Here is a 23,792-nt window from a genome sequence, read left to right as displayed (position 1 = left end):
CGCGACCGCCACCCCGAATTTATATGGACGGTGATGAAATCGAGGCGGTTGAAGAATTCGTGTACTTGGGCTCACTGGTGACCGCCGACAACGACACCAGCGGAGAAATTAGAGACGCATTGTGGCGGGAAATCGTGCTTACTTTGGACTCCGCAGAACTCTACGATCGAGTAAAGTTCGCCGTAACACGAAGTTAACTATCTACAAACGCTAGAGACCGGTCGTCCTCTATGGGCACGAAACATGGACCCTACGTGCAGAGGACCAACGCGCCCTTGGTGTTTTCGCACGGAAGGTGTTACGTACCATCTACGGCGGAGTGCAGATGGAAGAGCCGGGACTTGGAGAAGGCGAATGAACGACGAGCTGCATCAGCTGCTGAGAGAACCAACCATCGTCCATACCGCGAAAATCGGGAGGCTACGGTGGATGGGTCACGTCATCAGGATGTCGGATAGCAACCCGACTAAAATGGTTCTCGAGAGTCATCCGACCGGTACAAGAAGACGTGGAGCGCAGCGAGCTAGGTGGGTCGACCAAGTGGAGGACGATCTGCGGACCCTACGCAGAGTGCGGAACTGGAGACAAACAGCCATGGACCGAGTGGAATGGAGACGGCTACTATGTACAGCAGGCAGAGGCCACCCCGGCCTTAGCCTGATCAGTGAGGTAAGTATATGTAGTTATGAATCACATTGCAAGGAGCAAGAAGCTCTATCATTATTGGTTTGTGTTCCAAACGATGGGGATTACATTCATATTCCAATTAAGCCATAAGTTGTTTCTATTTCTTAACTGTTTACATATTGATAAGTGACTGTGACATTATCTAACCCGGATGCCAGACGCATGCATGTGCAGAATTAGATTTTATTGAGTAGTTATTGTTTTTTTCTTACATTGATAATAATTACATGATAATTAAACATTATCTGATAAAATTTTTAATTTATGTTTACAATTTGATTTTTCAGAATGACTTACATATTTATTTGCGTTAAAACATGTGTGTTTGTGTATGTGCTCATGTCGTTTTCACAAAGAAAGTTTGAAGGTTGACGCATATGAGAGCACAACATGTTTTTGTGTTCGTTTTGTTAATTTGGAACTTGTTGCCATTTGTTTGAACATTGAAATTTAGGTAGCTCTTGTTACCTTCAATTCATCACAATGAAATGTGTCACGCATGTAGTTTGTTTCGCTAGTTTTGAGCAGAGCTTTGGAAGCTTGTTGAAAAAAAAAAAACAATCTGTACATTTGAAATATTGCTTTCTCTCCATTGTGAGATCTCTGTTTTGTGCTGTCAAAAACATGGAAAACGGAAAATTGGCTGTTTATTTGTGTCTGTTGGCTAGAGTGATGTGTTTCACTGTGTTGTATTTGTTGATGGGAGATATAATTGTTTGCACACTTAATTTGGAATACCGTATTCGGTAAATTTTTGACGAAAATAGAACAGCTGAATACAGCTATAGGGTAAGAAATCAAACTTTGAACTAGTCAAATTGTAATCTTAATTTGAACCATTTCGAAATTCATTAAAACGACGTGATTTTAGGCAAATATTGTCACGAAAAAAGATGTTAAACAGCTTTCCGTAATATAACCTGGTAACATGGACTTTAAAAACATTGAAAAAGGCGTTTTTGTCATGGAAAACAGGCAATTGAAAAATCACTGTGATTTCACCTATTTCGCCCCAGAGAAAGCCCATTTTCGGTGCACCCGTACAGCTCATGCATTGCATCACACGCAATAAGTGAATACGTCAAATGAAAGCTTATTTATCGTAGAATCGACCAACGGAATAATATTCCGCATTATTTGTCATAAAATTATCAAATTTATATGATTCTTACTTGGAGAATGTTATCTTAAGTTGAACCATTTGTAATCTAAATTTGAACTAGTAAACGGGGGTGAGCTTCTAGTGTTGGCCAGTAGATTGCGCTAGTGGTTGCTTTGTTTACTCTTGGGGGATGAAAAATTCCAAATTTAGTTTCCAAATTCCTAAAGAATTTCGAACATGCTGAGGTGAGATTCCATTGCCTAATGAAAAATAGGTATGAGAATTAGCAGATTCATGTGATTTTTAATTGTTTAGTATGGAATTGGCTGTTTTGTGAGTTGCTCGAGCTGCTGCCGCCAGTAGTTCAAATTAAGATTAAAATTGGTTCAAATTATGATTACGATGGTTCAAATTAAGATTAAAATCATTGTTAATGAAAAATCGAATATTTCTATGAAATTCGGTGCAAATACAAACTTTTTACCATTTAACAGAAAGCTTATACCCGTGGCTTTCATGTACATACGATTTTGCCGTAGTAAATTATTTCCATGTGGGAGAAACAATCACTTAAAATTTGCACTGCTTCAGAAAGCCGCCATTTGGTTCAAAGTTTGATTACCTACCCTACTGCATTGTTTACCTTTTGCACCAGGTTTTGATAGTTGGTGTACCGAGCCTCAGTAAAATCGATTACCGAAGCTACCGAAATAGTTCTGCTGTTCTATTTTCGTCAAAAAAGTGCTGAACAGGCCATTCAGAATTGAGTGTGTGATTTTGCAAATTTGGTTAATATTTTCTGCCTTCTGCCTTTGTTCTATTTTGTCTTAGTAGTAAATGCTTTCGTTTTAAAAATTTTGTTTTATGCATTCTAAAACCTGAGGTATATCGTCATTTTTTTGTTACAATTCTATTTTCGTTTACTGTTTAAATATTAATGGAAATTTCATTACCTAAATCAGACAAAGAGCTTTTAATATCTATGACATGTTTAAATGTTCGATTTATGTTTAAAATATTTTTTCTATTATTTCTCTGTTTTCTTGTACTGTCTGAAAGGCAGCTCGGTTGCATTTGAACTGATAATTTGTCTAAACTTTGCAGCTTTGCTTGTGACGTTGTTGTTGGCATTGTCGTTTATCTGCTTTGATGTGTGTGTTTTTGCTTTCCTGGGTAAATTTACGTTGTCTTTCACTGGGTTTTTTTTTAATGATATATGCTGATGATATGAAATATGCACATATAATCCAGTTGTGAACAAGATGACAAACGTAAAAATTTCATCGTTGGATTGGCCATTATTTCATTATACATGTCACTCAATGCTGATTATATGCTGATTCTGATTGCTTGGCAACCGTCATTTTGTAGTTTGAAAATAATGCTAAATCAAGTAGGCGGAGATACTCCATGAATTCAAGGACATTTTAAGTGTCAATCGTAGTGAACGACCACATTAGAGCATGTGTTGTGTTCCAAATTATTCATTTTGATAAAGTTACAAAGAGCTTAACAATTAGATTGCTCCATTACAATTAAACCTTCAATTTATCTCACTCTTATTTCTAAATTACTCTGTTTGAATCTCTTCTTTTCTTGTGACACATTGAACGCATTTACATTGGTTACACAATGAGAATCACGCAATATGGCTGTGTAAGATAATTTTTCGAGTCAAGACAAGACTCCGTATCAAACTTGCGCTTGAAGTATAAATGCTCTAGGTGGCCACGATTGTATCAACCAGTGCTAGAAAATAAACCAAGACCTACTACGTGAATCTTCCAATGAAATTGGAGGCAGCTCAGCTGTCTTGGATTAATTCGATACTATGGCCACCTGCATACACCGAGCGCAAATCATGAGCAAGATCTCCATTTTCTCACGAAAAAACAAACATCTTAAAAATTTTGTGTACAAATGTGATAGCGGCTCTCACTGAGTCCGCAGATTTTGTCTTGCTTTGTAATGTTTCGTATTTTGTTTTGAATTTCCGGATTATTAACTATACAACTTTTAAAATAAACAGAGTCTTACAGAACTACAAACTATCAGCATATGGATTTGCGTTTGTCTTTAAATAATTATTTTTCTTCTCTTAATTATTTTTACATTTATAAATTCGTATTTTGCTTAGTTCTATTCATTAAATTAAATGACACTTTATATTTAAATTTGTATGATTTATGTTAAATCCTTTCAAATGTAAAACATTAGTTTAAAAGTTATAATACTGAGTTTTATTTAAAGTTTTATGATTTTTTTTTATTAAAATATTTCTTTTTTGTTGTAAAAAATGTAAAAGTTGAGCCAAGATATGTTTGAAAGATATTTTTTCAATAATTTTGATGATGTCTGATTCTCTTTCGTAGTAGAACATTTAGCGACTATATAGTTTTGTTGTAGTGGACCTATTGTATGTTTTGTATACACGTTTATTATTACTTATTCATTGTAGTGAGGTTTAACTTATATTGACATTTAGATGGATTGCTTGAACGCGCAATAGAATTCGAAAAACTTCCTCTAGTGGTGAGAGAAGAACTATCTTCTTTTGGCACATCGGATTCGTTCGAATTGCGAAGGTTTTCTCCCTGAAGCTCACCACACGAGGCAATGATTCGAACTCAACACCACGGAGTTGTAGAAAAATAAACATTCAGATATGCGGTTCACAAGGTATGTTTTGTTTGTATAATATCTATTTAAATGGCACATTCTGTGTTTAGTTTTGTTGGTTGGTTGTGTTGTCTGTTTGATTGATGCATATTCTCTCTCATTCTTTCTGTATCTTGTTTCTTCTTTAACTGGCTCTGTGTGCAGTATTTATCTAAATCCAAACGAAAGGGCTATTGAGTGACGTTCCATTTTAAACAAAAGTATCTTTGGCAGCCAAAATCACTTATAGTATTTCTGTTTTCCTTTTTAAAGTTTCCTACACGTTTTCCGCTTTTTAAAAATTTAGTTTATAATGATCTAATCAGTTCTTTTCAGTTTTAATAATTTTATAGCTTTTTTCTATTACTTTCATCTACAAGACGGGATAGACAAAATAAGTAATATTAAAAATTATCTTTCTGTTAAAATTTACAAATCACAGTTTCATTTCTTTTAAGAATTCTTAAATTTAAAACGTGTTGTTGAATCGATTGAAACTAAGAATGTCATTCCGTGATTTCAATCAGAGAACCAGCATATGAATGTGATTGAACAGAACAGTAAAATGATATGTTGCACACGTACGGTTGAAAAGGTTCTGCTCAAACTGCTTGTTGTGGCCAGGTTAAGAATTTTAACAAAAGTGGAAACCCTTTCGTTAGTCGCATTCAGTTTGACAGATCCATGAAGGATGTTACCGATTGGACGTTTAAACCGATTTATCATTGGGAATTGCTCGATTTTTTAAATAGTCTGCTGTGATCATACATTCTTCCCAAGAAGTTCGCCATATTATATCCCACAAAAATTATCACTTTTCAGGATTTGGGTGTTTAAAAACTTGACTCTTCGTAGGATTGTAAATTATAGTAAATAGTGGCCCACTTCCTTCTTTTTCGATGTTGTGAGTTTATGTCAGACTGGGTAGCATCATTAACGTTCATTTTTTAAATAATCACGAAAATCAGTTTTTAATCCACATTTTGGCAGATTTTAGTACGGAACTATCGGAATACACCCATGCTAAATTATTTTGTAGTGCAATGCACAGGATTAAAAATAAGAACCATAACCATACTTTTTTTCCAAGCCTAAAATATCCGGGTGACGTAGCAAAGACAAACTGTTTTCGCAGGGTGTAATTGTGCCAGCTATTACAGATAAACAATGCAGACAAAATCAGTGTAACTGTGCGTTGTTCTGAAATTGATTCACTGTACATAGTAAGCAAGACAAAGTTGCATTTTTTCACGAATAATATTGTAGACTCCTTCAATTTGTTAAAACTGTTCTATTATAAAATACCCGGTAGGTAGATGGTTTTAGTCAGTAAATTAACAACATAAAACATTTTCTAGTGCAGTATACCGAGACTACCATTAAATGGGTGAATTGATGTGCTTTGAGACAGTTGGCAAAACCCAAATGCTAAAAATCATAACAGAAAAAGTGCTACCGTTCAGGCGACAGTTCACTATTCGCTTCTTTATCTATTTTCTCTGAAGTTGACTCTTCTTTCATTTGTGTTGTCATCAGGGCCGGATGTAGGGGGAAGAGTCCGGGCCCCCACAATATACAAAAAAAAACGTTTTTTTGTTACTACACATTAACTTTGTTGCAGATTGCTCAAATACTGTTTGAAAACAACGAAACATTTTTTGCTCATCGCTTTTATAGCTTCAAGGAGCTCCCACATCCGCAAGGGCCCCAGGCCCCACAATCCTCAATCCGGGCCTGCTTGCCATACAGTACATACACATACAAACAGACGTATCTTTTGGGACAAATTGCGATAAAAATCATCGTCACGAAAACAAAATCGGAAAAAGGTAATCAGGCTGTGGTACGCAAACCACTCAGTAGGTGGCGGTAGTAAGCAAACGTCAAACAGGAGCAAAAACGATGCGAGCGCCGTGACCGAGCTATTTACGAACTACAAAATATTTGAACTAACCGTTAAAAAGGATGACGATGAGAAGTGAGTAGAGTAAGACGTCTGTTTGTCTGTGGTACATATATCAGGGATCCAGTACTCAGCGTACACGTACAGCGTACACGATGCGACCGCTATCGGGTTCAATTCAGAAATTGATCTCGATAAACGGTTTGCCGAGAATTCAACAGCTGATGCCTCGGTAAAGTATTTACTGATTTTGTTTTTACCGAGATTTCGGTAAATCATTACCGAGTCTCGGTGAACTTTGCCGAGATCTCGGTGAAAAGTTGGATTACCGAGATATGGAAAAAGTTTTGACGACATCTCGGTGTAAAACTTGAAAATAATTATCGGATTCTCGGCAATCCCTTAGCTGAGGTCGGCGATTCAATTTGTCTGTGGTATATGGTTGGATGTATTTTTTAATTTCTGCAAGGAAATCTGATCAAATTTATCCGGGTGACAATTGCGTATCTTGAAACAATAAATTTGTTCAAGGAGAGATATCTCGATATCTGTTCTGTGGATTCCTTGTGGGACGTGTTCTAAAGGTAAGCATATCCCAAGTAACCACAAGCATTATATCATTGCACGAATTAGACTGAATATCAACATTTGCAATGCGAAATGCAGTAATTCCACGTTTGTCATGCAATAATCCTTTAGATTGGCATTATCAATGTAATGATGCATTGCATTTTTCTTTACATTAGGGTTCATTAAAAGGTGATATAAGATAATTCAATAATTCAACACTGCAAAAACTGAATAAATGCAATGTACAAACTAGCAAAGTTTGCTCTAACAATACAATTATAAAAGCTTGACTCTAATGGTAAACAAATCAAATCAAGAAGATTGAACAACTTTACGGTCAGCTCCATCAGTATTCAACATTTCTGGTTCGACTCCCGACCAACTTAATCCCCATTTGAGCCATCGATCGACGACAGCAAAACCTTTTTAGAGATGACCTTTTCTCTTTTCTGTAGGCTGCTATCATATGCCAATAATGATGGAAATCACAATTAGCATATGAGCAGTGTGCGAAGGGTGTTTTAATCGTCGTTTTAGTTTTCTTATATTGATTAAATATCTTCTAAAATGCATTATTTATTTATCAGAATATAATGAATTACTGTATTCTATTACATATGACATAGTCGTTTTGCCTTCTACTGCAATGATTGAGACAGAAGATCAGTTTCCTTTTAGTTAATGGAAAATCTGTTGTTATCACTGCAGCAGAAACGGTCCAAGGCAACAAGCGCGATGGAACTCATCTAGCGGTCTTCAACACTTCTGGTTCGACTCCCGACCCGGCGACAAAAAAATAATGGTTAAAACAGTCATGTGTGGGGGGCATCAGTACCGTCGATAACAAAACGGTGCTAAAAATAGATTTTTGTTTTGGTTTTTCGTGTTGCACGTATTAAGCATGTGCAAATGCAAATATACAGCACATGCATTTATGTTACTTTAGCAATGGCTGTCAGCGTGCTGCAATATGTGGCACTTATTTGATTTTAGTGGGGCCCTTTTCGACTTTAATATTGCTTCAATGAGGGGTTTAAAGCAATGCAGCATTATATTCACAATTTTAAATATAAATATAGGGCAAAATTGATGCACTTATATACGGCTTCGTGGTTACTTGGGTAGTAAAGTAATCTATGTTTCTTTCTGGGATGGAATGTATGATCACTACCTACTACTTATCATGTTAATTATTGTGAACCGTTCCCACGACGGAGAAGATATGATTTTTCTACTAATATTTTTGCTTGTTTTTTTCACATACGTTGCTAGTGTTTGGATATTTGACACACAGTCATAATAACAGACAAAGAGTAAGAAAATATATCCTAAGGACTGAATTTTGTTACAACTTAAAATGTGATTTTGATTTGATCAATTTATAATATTGCACATTCGCCATTTCACACTCCAAGGATTACTTAAGATATGCTCCTTTGATTTCTTCCGTTTTGAAAGGATAAGAAATAAGCTGTCGATAAAAAGGGAAGGAAAATCATAGATATGCTGGTAGTTGACGATCATTGATCGCGCGTGTGATTTGACAACTCCTTAGACGTTGGACAACTTCCAATTATACTTACTGAATATTGTATACACTAAAAATGGATGACTTAGCTGCGTATGTTGCTTCTTGTACCTCTTTTCTCCTTGGGTGGGAGAAAAGGAGATAATTTTACTGTATACCTGGCGGAGGTTGGCCCAGCTCTGCGGCGAAATCGAACAGATGGGGCCGCGGATGGCTGGCTCCATGAATACCTGAGTTGTTGTTGGGTCCTGCACCGCCCAGTACGTTCTTGATGGCCGATGTTTTGAGCAGTCGTTTCAGCATACCACTCGAGCCCCGATGCTGGAGGCTTTTGTGCGTCGTCAGGGAGTTTTTCGTCCGATACCGGCGGTGGCAGAATTCACATACGTACAGCGTGTCGGATTGTTCGTGTTTGTCTTGAAAGTGTCGCTTGAGTGAGTAGTAGCAAGAGAAAGTTCTTCGACAGTAGGGACATTCTTGCGGTTCATTGATACCACCACTAGTGGGTGGTGGCATTCGCAGCGGTGTAAGCTGAGATGAAGACGCTGCCGTGACAGTACTCTGTTGTCCTGCTGGGAAGGAGATAGGTGTGATGTCAAATTTTAGAATATTCTACAGTAAAATTGGCAAAAAGGTTAGTTATTATGAATAAGTTGGAAGTTGCTCTAGGATACTGAATTTCTTGAAAGAAGGTAATGGGAATAAGAAAGTAGAAGTATTTTTGTTATAAAAGAGAAATGAACATAACTAAAATAATCGGTGTGAACGAGAAATGAAACAAGATTAACGATAAAATAAAAACAAGTATAAATAACTTACATGCTGTGATCACCGAACATTAAAATGCAACGAAATGGTTACAAAAAAAGCAACATCCATCGAAAAACGTTCGTCACTCGCTACACTAGTAAGCAACACATCTAACGTGAATTAAATTTGCGGCAATCATGCTACGCTACACTGGAGAAACTCTACGAGATGCTTCGTCAATTGCATTTCACTCGGTACCATTTCAGACTCAGTAGATTTAGCATAATGAACAATTCATATGGAGAAATGTGTAAGCAGTGGACATCTATTGTGCCTCTTGTTGGGGCTGAAAATACACTAAAATTACCCATTGCTGTATACAGGAACAAAACACTCATCAGATTGGTGATCTTCTTCGGACACCTGAATTAGAACATGCACGAGAAAGATTTGCAAGCATTCGAGAATGGCGGAGAAAATGAACGACAAACCCAGCATCCAAAAGGTTACCAAAAAGGATGTGGTAGGCAGAGCATTCTGTGAGGATCAGAAGGCCGGCTTCAGAGGCACGTTATCCTCCATTTGGGACATTTGTGCCGCTTGTTGACAAAGTTATTGACTGGATTGGCCGATTAGCAAGGCAACACTAGGTATATTCGAAATCGTCCGTGAAAAGGTGCTAACGACTAGCTTGGAGACTAGCTACGCGTGCGAAGGACTCCGATGCGAACCAAACAATCGTCCAGAAGCATTATGCTTGTTTGCGCATTTTGGAAGGCGGAGACTTGCACTGACGCATCTAATGGAGTTTGACGCATCGTCCATGGACGCGTGTGTAAGTTGAAAATGGCTGGAGCCACGCTGTAAGAAGGCAATCTAATGTGGTTACTCTTTCTGATGGTGCCAACTCGTTCGAAGCAACTACTCCGGCCCTATTGGCAAAATCTGCTTCGAGAAGGACCAAAGAACGTTGAGGCAAGCGAGGGTCGTTCAGACGGCCAACTACTCGAAACGGTGAACTTCTACACTGCTGGTTCGAGCAAGAGAAAGAAACTCAAACCAGCCCAAGTAACCACGGAGCTGAAGCCTTATTGCATGCTGATATACGGTGTATTTAAAGCCATCATTACATTACATGCAAACTTGAAATTGATTTAAAGTGGAAATGGGCAATTATAGAATCAACTTACGATTATACTGGTATAATCTTGAATCAGTCGCATAATTGCCATTTCCACTTTAATCAACCTTAAGTGTTCATGCAAAGCAATGATACACCTTATATCTGCATGCAATAAAGCTTCAGCACTGTGGTTACTTGGGAGGTTTAGTGGATGAATTTTGTCGAGTCAACGATAAAGTAAATTAAGAGATTATCGAGTATGGGCTCTTTAAATCTCAATTTGTTCATCTAAACACGTGTTTCTGTTGTGTGCATGAATGTTAGAGCAATCAAACGTTAGAATTGACATAGTTAATGATATTGTAGCATTGGGGTGATTTTTTGCGCATTCACTGAGGTGAATTTTGAAGTGCTCTCACTACACTTTTGTGTGGTCCAGTGCTCAGCGAGCTAACCGATTCATGTCTGCCCAACATATTTGCACCCAACCGAATCTTAAGGACAAACGTCTTGAAATCCCGTTTCAACAGTGCTTCGGAACTTCAGACGCACAAATCTCAAGAAGCAAACTTCAAACAACAGTGCATTTAATAATTCTGTTCTTGCTCACCTGTAATAAGCTTCAAGTCCACTGGTTTTGTTTACGAAGAAATTTGTGCGCTCGAAATCGTGAGTAGGGGCCAAGGATGGGAACACTCACTTGCAAAGAGTTACACTCACTTGAAGTTTTCTCAGCTCAGAAGCGGGCAATCAAGAAACGATGTATGGACGACTTTTGCTTTGTGGTTTTGTCTAAAACTTTGCCGAATGGAGTAGGGGTCGCACACGCATACCGAAGTCGTGAGGGAGCTTCGAAGGCAACTCTCCACGAGGTGAATGTAAATTACACTCACCTCGTGGAGAGTTGCTTTCACAGCTTTGTCACGACGTTGGGATTCGTGTACGACCCCTACTCCATTCGGCAAAGTTTTAGACAAAACCACAAGGCAAAAGTCGTCCATACATCATTTCGTGATTGCATGCTTCTGAGCTGAGAAAATAGCAAGTGAGTGTAACTCTTTGCAAGTGAGTGTTCCCATCCCTGGTAGGGGCCAAAGTTGGCCATTGTGGCGGCTATTTTGGGATTCTAACAAGTCTATCCTTAATGGCGAATCCCCTTAAAAGAGATGGGATCCCGCTGAGATGAATAGCGTTAGTGGTGTATTTTTGTTACACTGAGGATAGTACATCTCTGAGCACGGTAGTAAAAGAAGTAGGGTAATTCATGTATTTTGGACCGGCTGAGGACAACGTTGGAAAAATTGGCAACTGGCAAAGTGACGCATATAATATGTCTGTACTTTGCGTTCCTGGTGACAGATACCTTAACGAAAGCATTTTAGGCTATTGCCAATCGCCTATTAGAATTGCATTTTGTACACCGAATATATGTTTTGGACACCCTCAGGTATATATAATTTGTACAGTGCTATAATCTCAATGTTTAGCCATGAATACTGTTGAATTATGAAAGTAGCATAAATTAACAAATATTTTCTTGCGATAGGCATTTATTTTGGTAAATAATACAGGTTTTGTTGAAATCGAGTAAATATACCCAAGTAACCACGAAGCCCGAAGTGCATCAATTTTGCCATGTAGTGATATTTAGAATGTGAATATAATGCTGCATTACTTTAAACATCTCATTGAAGCAATATTAAAGTCGTAAAGGGCCCCACTAAAATCAAATTAGTGCCACTTATTGCAGCTCGTTGACAGCCATTGCTAAAGTAACATAAATGCACGTGCTGCACATTTGCATTTGCACATCCTTAATACGTGCAACATGAAAAACCAAAACAAAAATCTATTTTTAGCACCGTTTTGTTATCGACGGTACTAATGCCCCCACACATGAATGTTGTAAGCATTATTTTTTTTGTTGCCGGGTCGGCAGTCGAACTAGAAGTGCCGAAGACCGCTAGATGAGTTCCATACGTGCTGGTGCCTTGGACTGTTTCTGCTGCAGTGATAACAACAGATATTTCATTAACTAAACGGAAACTGTTCTTCTGTCTCAATCATTGCAGTAGAGGGCAAAACGACTATGTCATGTGTAATAGATCCCTGTAATCACATTCTGATATAAAAAAAACTAAAACACCCGTCGCACACTGCTTATTATGCAAATTATGGTTTCCATCATTATTGGCATGTGATAGCAGTCAACAGAAAAGTCAACAGAAAGGTCATCTCTAAAACGCTTTTGCAGAATAAAATCGTCGATCGTTCAGACGGGGATTAAGTTGGTCGGAAGTCGAACCAGAAGCGTTGAGACCGCTAGAGTTGACCGTAAAGTTTTTCTAGATTTCGTTTGTTTACCATTAAAGTCATGCTTTTATAATTGTATTGTTAGAGCAACCTTTTCTAGTTTGTATATAGCATTTATTCAGTTTTTGCAGTGTTAAATTATTGAATTATCATATATCACCCTTTAATGCACTCTAATGTAAAGAAACATCATTACATTGATAATGCCCATCTAAAGGATTATTGCATGACAAGTGTGGAATTACTGCATTTATCATTGCAAAGGTTGATATTCAGTCTAATTCGTGCAATGATAGAACGCTTGTGGTTACTTGGGAAGTCACCCACCAAATGAAAGCTAAGGGTCCATGGTTTCATTTGGTGCTAAGAGCGAAATGTTTTATCGGGGGTCATTTTCCCATACAAATTTTGGGTAAAATGTACCCAAAAAATGAGTGTTTTTCCGAAATTTGTTCTAGTAATCACGAAAAAAGTAAAAATTGTTCTAGACCCCCAGACAGAACATTTCGCTCTCAGCCTCAAATGAAAGAGGGCACCCTTAGCTGTAATTTGGTGGGTGACTCAGCGATACTGATTTTTATTGATAATATTTTTGTCACAGACACCGTAACATACATGTCCAAATTATATTTTTTACCCTATAAAATTTATAATGCACTACTGCGTGGAAAAAATAAGTGAACATTAATCCCACATTGCCCCATTTCTCTTGATTTGCGTACGGTTTTATAAGTGAATTATAAAAAGAATGAGAAAAAAGATTTGAATTGTATTCGCAAACGAACGAAACGAAGAGTTAGCGCAATCAGTTGCGAATACGTTTCCATCGTGTGGCAGCACTTTTTCGGACGGTTTTCGGTGAGACTGTTCTGATTATTGTTTCACGACAAACCGAATTATAGACTGTTTCAGAAATTATAAATACACTAACTATTTACTGCTATTTTAATTTGATCCCAATATCTAAGTAAGTTTATACTAGCTCTTACAGTAAACATTCCAACGAAGCAAACAATACCAGCTTTGGGCTCGGTCAGCTTAAAGCATTAAAAATTGAAGTTTCACAAAGTAACATTGTGGAAAAAACCTCACAAATAAAGTATGTTATTTCTAGCATAATGTATTGATGAGAAAAGTTGTTTATCGACATATAAAGTAATTTTCATTGAAATATTTGATCAAAAACCATCATCATGAGCTTTTGAGTTTTTGATGCTAAAATTGTTCAGAATGTGTTCAGAAATGTCAAGAAACTATGTGGTAGTTAAACCTAATGTTAGAAAAAAAAATGTGGAACTGGCTTGATTGATTTTTACCACGTTTTGATGTAGGCCTTTCTTAGGCAACTTGTTGGTAAATATGAGCTGAAAAGGTTGGTATTGATATCTGGTATTTAGTGATAAACAATGTTGAAATTGTTAAAACACCTTTGTGCAAATGCAAAGTTGGATTATGAAGTAAGTTGTTCGACTGTTTTTCAATATACACTCAATTCTGTTATTATGGTGCAAAAAAGTTCGCGTAACTCCGAGAAATCGCGCAAAAAAAAACAAAGAGATTTTTTTACGCGATTTGCCCTTCGCAAATGACCAAAATAGCGTAAAAAAAGTAGCGTAACTTCGAGAAAAACCTGCAAAATAAAATTGCGTTAAAAAGTCGTGTAAAAACAGAATTGAGTGTATCACGTCAATTGAAAGGGAATATAAAAATGTGGTGCACGATATGCTGTATACTAAAAGAAATTGGTAAAGATCATCAGAATAGTTCATTTTATTCGTGCATTATAATTTCTGAAATAGTCTTTAAATACGTTCCAGTTACAAGGATTGTGTTTATACTATCATTATCAATTTCATAATAATGCACACATACAGGGGATAAACAAAATGGTTGGGACAGGCAAAATTTTCACTTTTCAAAATATGTTCAACTAGTAATCCTACATTATAGAGATCTGCGGAGGCGGCCATTGTGAGCCAATCGTGCAGAGAGAACTGTCAAAGTGTGAGCCAAATGAACATGCTTATCGTTCGTAGGAAGGCGTCGTTTGAACGGTATTGCAATCGGAACTAAATAAATTAAAATTATTTATTTTTAATATCGAGATATTGGCGGCATATGTATGTTTAGTAAAAAGATAAAAAATATTAATTCTGCTTTCAAAAGCTCATGCTTATGACGACACTTTTGTTGCTGAACTTGTCGAAAAAACTTCCATTGCTGCTTCTTGCTTCACTTCTGCCGATATGATTAGCTTAACACTTATGCAATGAATTTCAGATTTATTCGATTGCTTCGCTATTTCTACAAAATTTTGAAAAAAATACTACCATAATTAGAAAATGTAAACAAAACAACTTGAACCACAACGAAGTCACGCACAAAGTTTGAACATCTAGCTTTGTAGCAAGTGTTGGCAGCTGTTGTAAACAAAACAAACAGCGTTGCCGAATCGACGTATGTAACTTCCGCTCATCTCTATGTATAGGATTTCTATGTTCAACTACCGCATCGAATTTTCTCAAATTTTTACTGTAAGTTCGTCAACTAATTGTGTATCAGTGGCCCAAATTTGGAAAAAATCGGGCTATTCTTCACGAAGTTATGAAGATTCATGAAAAACACAGTTAAAAAATGTTACATCATATCACCTGGAACAAAAGGACCCCGTCATATTGCACACATTTTTCCATCAGTTTTAAAATTTACAGATTGCTCTCAATATGAAGCTTGTGTTCAACATTTCATACAAGAAATTGCTTAATGTAAAATTCAGTGAGATAGAATAGAAACTTAAATGTCAAATTTGTTTACGTTGGTTGGGTGTAACTTTCAGAATTTTTTGCTGTGAAGGTATAATTATCCGATAGCCAACTTTGAGCTGTTATATCTCCGGATTCAATTTACTAATTTCAATGAAATTTTGACCATTCATGACTTATATAATGAACTCTAAAAAACGTTTAACTTAACTTGCAATTTTCAACAAGAGACAAAGTTATAGCGATTTCCTTTATTTCTCGATTTTTTAGTAAATTGATCTATTTTTAGTATGCATCCCATTAATTTCTCAATTTATTGGCGGCTATGTTGTTACTTTCCTTGAAAACACATTTATAGATAAGTCATTTAGAGGGAAATCAAATGAACTATGATTTGCATCTTGAATTTTGAACCGATGTTGATCTTTTGAATAATTTGGTGTCTTATTCGAAAAATAATCTAACCGTTATAATTTCCATCAACCAGCCAAGGGCTGAAAGTCTCTATAATATAGCTAAATCAATCAATTAATAGTTTTCTCTCGTGTTAAGAATTTTGAATTAAGTCATATGATTTTCAAAGCTCGTTATATAAGTCATTAATGGTCAAAATTTCATTGCATTTGGTTCATTGAAAACGGAGATATAACAGCTCAAAGTTGGCTATTGGATAAATACACCTTTTTCAAGAATCTTTATAACTTCGTGGAGAAGGGCCCGATCTTTTTCAAATTCGGACCATTGATACACAACTAGTTGATGAACTTACAGTAATATTTTGAGAATATTTGATGTACTTTTCGAAAAGTGACATCTACTTGAACATTTTTGGTAAGTGAAAATTTTGCCTGTCCTGATCATTTTGTCTATCCCCTGTATGGGGCTAACTGTGAACTTGCATCTCATGTCATCCTGAGTTTGATCTCTGAATCTGCAATAGGGGTACCAAAATAGTACATTTTGACATGAAGATATAACTGTTGTATTGGTTCAATTGATATAAACAATAAAAGATCTGGTAATAATATTTCAACTTTACCTACTCCAGAAATATCATTTACAAAACATGCTTTGCTTTCGAAATATCTAGCTTGAAACAGCAACCTACAGTGGTACAAATTCGTTAAAACGCACTTGATTTTTGAACAATAAATTTTACTTGAAGGTCATCTGTATGTTATTGATATATATTTTCATAGACAACCACGTAATATAATACCTGCACTAGTAACAAAAAAATCATTTCAATTCGTTTTAATTTTATCAGGGAAAAACTATTTCATTTTCGGAGGAAAGTTCGTTTAAAGGCACTTTTTTGTTGTTCACATAATTTATATCGGCAAACTATTACACAAATTTTTTATATCAATATGCAATTCTATAAATACTATCACAAGAGGTACTTAGAGCGCTATTATTGTAAATTTTGATATGCAGCAACATAAAGAGAATGTTTTGAGAGCTATGTGCGTTTGAACGAATTTGTATCACTGTATTCGTTTGATATTCTATTACCAATTTTTTTTATCTCTTATAACAATTAAACCAATAAGGGCCAGGCTTACCCATATAGTTAAACCTGGCTTAACGCCTAAGCCAGGGTGAAGAAATCGGCCCTAACACGATTTGTTTGTCAGTACAGGTCGGACTCGATTATCCGGAGTCGGGTTCTGGCGCTTCCCAAAATAATGTCTCGCGAACGGAATGCTGTAAGAAGCCGATTTTTTGACTAATTAAATTACTAATCAAAGTTGGCTTGATAAAATGTGAAAATGCCAGCTTTATGAGCATTCCGTTTGTTAGATATATGTTTGAGAAGCATCAGAACCCGACTCCGGATAATCGAGTCTGACCTGTACTTCATTATATATAATCTGGGCACACTTGTAAAATAATAAATCGTTTATCCTAAATATACTGAGTGAATGGTTCCGGTTTCTGAGAAAACTTGTTTGCCTAGAGGTTATCCAAATCTCATTTGTAGTTTGTTGATAACAGTGTAAGTAATATGCATACTAACCAGCTTTCGTAAATTTTCTATCAACGAAAGTAACATATGCTGTTTTAAATAACCACTTCGGCTTAGTACTCTCGTGATTCAATTCCTGCATGCATCTTTATACGAAGTTACAAGTTACAACAAAAAAGATACTACGAAAATAGCAACACTGCTGAAACTCTTATATAAAAGCCCCGTATTTAACATTATACTGATTATGCTTTGCAATAACACCGTTTATTTTACTGTTCAAAGATTAAGGATTGCGGCAGTAACTATAGCATGAGCAAAGGTATGAAATGAGCGCGTAGAGGATGATTTTCTCCGGTAAAACAGATAGATATAATCTGAGCCGAGCAGCTGCACTAGTCGTTTGTGTCCACGGGAAGATCATACCTACCAGTGAATGGGATGCCATACAGGGTAGGCGTTCTACACCTGACACAACTGGCGCGTGGCGATTATTATCAATAGTTGAACGTCATGTTTTATGAAGTGATAGGGGGAATTCGTTGTGTGATGGAACACAGTGGTACATGGTTACACAAAGTACATCGAAAGCATGCGAAATGAACACAAAACACATAACACAAAAATGTACACATAACACTGATTAGGTCTTAAATGTAGTAAAAGTACTAAACGCTTTTTTTGTTGGATTATGTTCAGTTTTTTTGGATGGGTGGGGTATTTTTTGCATCCCGCAGCCGCAGGTAAAGAGCTCTAGCTAAACTAGCACTGACCATTCTATTCTGTCACTGACTGGAACTAGAGGGATACAGGCATACTCCTGTTTAATCAGATTGAACAATAAATGACAGTTTAATTATCTGAGAACCAGTAGTTTTTCGAACTGCAAAAAATACATGGAAATCTCTAAATATGTATACAATACTGCGATGGTGTTCAAACCTGCTTCGGCGACTTAATTTACCTGCGAGATAGTCGCTAAAGAAAACAGGCTCGGTTTTTATCATAGTGGTCTTCGATAATTCATGAAAAAAGCTGGGGTTTGGAAAATGGTCGTTTGAGTTGAATTTTTCAAGAAGTGCGACTATCCCAAATATTTTTTTTTCTATTCTTTGCAAGTTAGTGGGGTTCTGGGTTGTCTAATGAAGCACTTTGGATGTTCAAATTTATGACTTTAAGGTTAGCAGAAGGTTTTTGTTGCTGGAAAGAATTGCAATACATATTGAAGGGTAGTTGTTGTATGTATGTGATTTGAAAAAAGATAAACTTGGTCGAATCTACTGTAGATAGAAATTATAGATTATAAACTACGTAGTCGATATCAGGCATACAATATATCGTTTTCGGTAGGAAAACGGATGCAATGCAGTTTGTGTCATAGAAACTGAACAAGGAATTAGGGCTTCAAATTTTATGGCGTTCAAATATTTGTTTCTAGTATTGATTTCATAACTTGCGACTGGTTTGGCTTTATCTATCTATTTTATCGAAAGAAAATCAATGCAAGTAAGGTAGCGTTCGATTCTAGCAAGAGAAACTCTTTATATATGGAAATTATGTGTAGAAAAAGATCTTGTGTAAATGATTTTGGTAGTTAAAAGTATATCGTTCTAACCTTGGCGAATGGGAATACCACTTGTGCTTCTTCGGGACGCAAAGGGTTTAGTCATTTCTTTGTTCTTGCGATGAGCGCCCTCTGCACGGCCGATAGTCGATGAAGTAGTTAAATGACGATATCACCACTTATGTACCTATTAGAGCGTAGTCTACTTCCTATTGTGATTGTATTACAGTGTTTGCTTGCTAAGTATTATTCAAAATTTTGCTTAACTGTTTGCTTAAAATTGTAATCCAAGACGGCAACTAGTGGCAAGGGCGCCCGATGCTGGCATTAGAAGAACTTAATGTCCTTCATTTCCATTTCCCCTGGACGGGACTTATGATACGTATAGATGTGCGTCATCAGCGAATTTCTAGAACAATAGACTCGTTCACAGATGATGCAACGGTATTCTTCCTGTCTTTCTGCATGTTTATCAGCGATATGTCGTTTCAACGATGCTTTTGAACATAATACTTTACCGCACAGCTGACATGAAAACAGTTTCTTAGGGGAGCAGCCTGGAACAAGACATACGAGAAAATATTCCAAAAACTACCCGTATTTATTTTGGTTGGTTTTGGTATGATTTTTGTTGATATTTTAAATTTTATATCAAGTTTTGTTAAGCTACAGTGAGGAATAGATAGAGAGGTTGTGATTGCGCTTCCAGATAGCGAAGACAGAAGAAGAAGACAGACTGATAGACAGCGTCAAGAGATAGTTAGAGATTGGAGTGAGAAAGAGATGCCCTCTTTCAACTGAACGCATTGGTGTGGTGTCCGATCAGTGAAACTATCGCCAACGACTACTACAACTGTGTCCAAGTCGCGGGAAGAACATCGGAATGCGGTGTCAATGGTTAGATCTCATCATCTGGTTGTGGTGCGAAGGACTCATTGCTGTCATATTGATAATGAAGGGAAAACTTGTTGAAGATTTTGTTTACTTTTTATCGTATATTTGTAAAAAATATTGATCATGTGTTAGTATTCTGAATGTTTTCAGGGAAATAAACATATTCTTCAAATGCTTATTTAACGGTAATTTTAAGAAGAAATATATTGTTTCTGTTTCATTACTTGTTTCACGGATCAATTTTTACGGTAAATTTGCCTTTGTTTTATTCAATGTAAATAAATATCCCTTCAATTTGCTGTTTTGCATTTATAATTTTCTCATTCATTACTTTCTTAATGCATATCGGTATGCATTATAGATTTTTGTTGTCGAGATGCCAGAAAATAGATTCAGATCATTTATCATACTTGTTCCTACGGTCTAAAATGCTGTTTAATGCTTTGTTCTGCATACGAAAAAAGGTTCTAATTTACCGTTGATTACTGTTTTAAGAGTACGGAAACTTAAGTTGATTTTTTTACCTTGTTTGCTCTGTCGCCTACAAATAGAAATGCCAAAATTTTCAACATGGAATTCAATACAAATGCATTATAACATAGACACAAGCTGATCTATTTTTTCATTATAAGTGAACAATTAACTATATTGATATAAAATAAGTATGAAAACGTACAAAAATTATTCTATAATGAGCTATTCAATGTGATACTTGTAAAATAAACTTCTTGTATTTGTTCCTTAGTACATCATTGTTATTGTTAAAATCTTTAATATATTTGTTATTTGTTTTTTCTTTGTGTAGACGTAGACCAAATCAAGTGTAGCTATATTAGTAGATGTGTATTTGTGTACTGTATTAAGAAGCTAATGGATAGTGCTGAATAAATTTTAATTCTATATAGTTGTCGGCTTGTGGTTGCGTAATTGTATCGATAATAGTCAACGCGTCTGGTATTGGAGATTGAACATAAACCCTTCTTCACTATCAACAAAAGAGTTTGAATGATTCGTTTTCAATATGTAGGTGTGTTTAGATTAAGCGATTTGCAGTCGTATTTTTTTCAGTTAGTACATCTGTTTGATACATTGTGTAGTAAAGGGTCTTCATATGTACAATGCATTTTTTATTCTGTTGTTCTCAATGATTAGTTGATTTTTTTTTGTTTAAAACAGCTAACATATGCGGAGGGACTTTATTCATGTGTACATTTTTTTTGCAAAGAAGAGGAAATGAGATTTTAATTTTTATCGGTAGTTTTCATTCTGTTTCATCGAAAACAAAATAAATAAATGCTACATAAATAACAGAAATAATAAATAAAATAATTTTAAATTTTAAAGTCTTCTAAAAATTGCCAGATTTCGTTTTATTTTATAAATATATTTTTAATAATAGTAATTTTGGTATCGAATTATCAAAATCAGACTTTTGTTTGATTACTTTTAAATTACGTTTCCTTATAATTTTTTAGCCCAATCCAATAATTTATGTAAAAAAATATAATTTTTAATTTTCAGTCTTTTTTGACAATCACAAACATGTTTTGCATAAATAATTCATTTTGATAACAATTTTGAATTTCGAATTTTGTATAATCAGTAATTTCGAAATCAATCACATTCCAATTCCGATTCGGTTTTTAATAATAAATGTTTGTTTACACAGATTTTTATTTGCATCTCTTTTGTTTTCCATTAGTTTGTTTTTCATTTATTTGTTTGCACCCCGCGAGTAAAAGCATAGGAGCAAGATGTTCCGATTTGTTCAACATTAAAAATTCCTTGTCTAATACTATTTTATATGTGGTAACTACAAAATTTTGAATGTGTCTTTTCTTGCCCCTTTGCAGTTTCTTTTCTTAAATATTCTTTTGTTTTTGCTTTGTTAAATCTAGTCAGTCGTCGAACAACTCATATACTCTTTTTTTGTTTTGTTTGCTAATTTTAGGTTCTCGTTTAGTTTTTATTGTTTCAAAATATAATTAATAGTGCCTCATTTGTTTTCAAGAAATATTTTCCATTCTTGCTTCACATCTTATGAGCTGACTTTCCCCCAAAGGTTAAAAACGGAGAGCCTCTCTATCAGTCGTCAATAAGTTAGCCAATGCTGTGCAGTACATGACATTCGAGTGGTAAAAATGACTGCTGAATTTCGACATTTTTTGAACCTCAAACAACACGATTGCTGAGATCTCGTTAAAAAACAAGTTATCCGAGAACTCGGTGGTGCCAACATAGACTTAATACATAATATTACACTTAGGCAACTGAACATACGATTTTTAAATTATGAAACAGCGAGAAAACAATATGTTTAAAGGACCGTTATATTTTTCGAAAAGATCATGAAAATTTTCATAAATCATAAAACATGCCGGAACAAGAATAGTTCCCGTAAACCATCCTTATCAATTTACAAAAAGTTTGATTCTTGGACGAGAGCTTCATCTCAATAAAACTGAACAAATAACAACAAATTTTATTGATTTCGGGTTAAGGACAAAGTATTTGAAGTACATATCTCCAATTTTCTCAAGCACAAATCTATAGAACCGTAACACGGATCTGGCTGAAAATGTAACTCAATGTTTACTGTGCAGAAGCAAGCATCAAGTGAATTTAATGATTCTTTTGAGAAAGGCTGCATCTACTTATTTGTCCAGATATTTATAAGTTTTATTTATCTTCCTCCAAAACTGATTATTATTTATTTTAATTTGTGCAATTCCGCTAGATGAATTACCGGAAAACCTGAAGAAAACCTTCGACTGAATTGTATAAAACTCCAAATTGAAGAGTCAAATAAATGTTTTTGAGAACATTTTAAAGAATAATTCTTGGAAGAATTACAGGATTTTTTTTCAAAATTTGTAAGCATTTTTGGAACTTTTAAGTTTGATTTTACTTAGACAGCTCACGACTTACTCAAATCGGAAAGCGTCAAAAGTGTTGAAACGTATTTTAGAGAAAATCTTGTATGAATTTATAGCAGTCTATTTTGAAGAGTTTCAGTCCGAATAACTTAAGTTGAGAGATTTGCTTACTGAATTGAGGTTGAATTAACGGCGAACTCCTGATGAAATTCATAGATTCCTTGAGAAAATTGCAGAAGAAATTGACTTAAATTCATCGCTAAAGATTGTCAAGAATTATTATAGGAAATTCTATTGGAAATAAGTCGGTGAAAATTTCTGGATTCCCGCTAAAATTTCTTTTTGTTAAGTGTTTATTCTCTATGGTGATAGACCATCAACTTCTGAGATTGCATCAGGGATCCCCTAAAAATTCCATTAGGATTTCGCATAAACGACATCATAATCGGTACGATAGGGCAACAATTTTTACTAGAAACTTCTCGAAAATTACAGCTTTAAATTCTTTTTCGCAGTTTCTCAGTGAACTTTGACATGATTTTCTACTAAATCTGGAATCTAATGCCGCGAACACACTCGCGAAAAGCATGATTTACTTTATATAAATTTCTTTCATCATCGTTTTTATGCTAGAATTTAAAATCTGTATGAATGAATTTGGTGGAAATCAACATTTTTCACAGCTCTGCTTATTGTTCGAGATTCAAATTCTTCCATAACGGCATTAATACTTACATTAATACATATTTGTAAGAATGATTAGTATTTTTTATCTTGTACCGACTTTTCGAACCCTCTAAGCAGAATAACCTCTTCGAATGAGTGTGATCAGTTTCGTACCTTTTAATACGTGTACCGTCTACCCTCGTTGGTTTGACCGCATGTAATCTGAACACTTTTTAGTTTGACCCCCTCTAATCTGCACATCGTTCAAACTAAAAATGGTTCAAACGTCATTCTGCCAATGGAACGGTGTGAAACGGAACGCAGAACCAAAACAAAACACCAAATCAGGTTGCCAGTAGTGTGTTTTTCGATGCTAACAGAGTTGCTAGACGTTCAAATTAAAAATGAACCCCGTTGGTTTGCATGA

General features: G+C 35.6%; 1 protein-coding gene across 4 annotated transcripts in view; it reads right to left on the bottom strand.

Annotated features, from left to right (window-relative positions):
• Positions 1–856: 856 nt before the first annotated feature.
• LOC109416850 (broad-complex core protein isoforms 1/2/3/4/5) overlaps positions 857–23,792 on the bottom strand; it is an 84,849-nt gene continuing 61,913 nt past the window's right edge. Inside the window, exons 8-9 of one of the 4 annotated variants that reach the window (XR_009995897.1) lie at positions 8,504–9,020; positions 857–8,391 (exon numbers count right to left, since the gene is read on the bottom strand). Coding sequence is in view for 3 of the 4 variants with exons in the window: in XM_029872803.2 (XP_029728663.1) it covers positions 8,596–9,020 (425 nt within the window). In the remaining variant the exon portion in view is untranslated. Of the gene's footprint in view, positions 9,021–18,831; positions 19,487–23,792 lie in introns of those variants that run through there. The other 3 variants (XM_029872803.2, XM_029872804.2, XM_029872809.2) reach the window with 3 other exon arrangements.

The sequence above is a fragment of the Aedes albopictus genome, unplaced genomic scaffold, assembly GCF_035046485.1.
Source record: "Aedes albopictus strain Foshan unplaced genomic scaffold, AalbF5 HiC_scaffold_61, whole genome shotgun sequence".
Lineage (NCBI taxonomy): Eukaryota > Metazoa > Arthropoda > Insecta > Diptera > Culicidae > Aedes > Aedes albopictus.
This window is presented reverse-complemented; position numbering and strand designations above follow the sequence as displayed.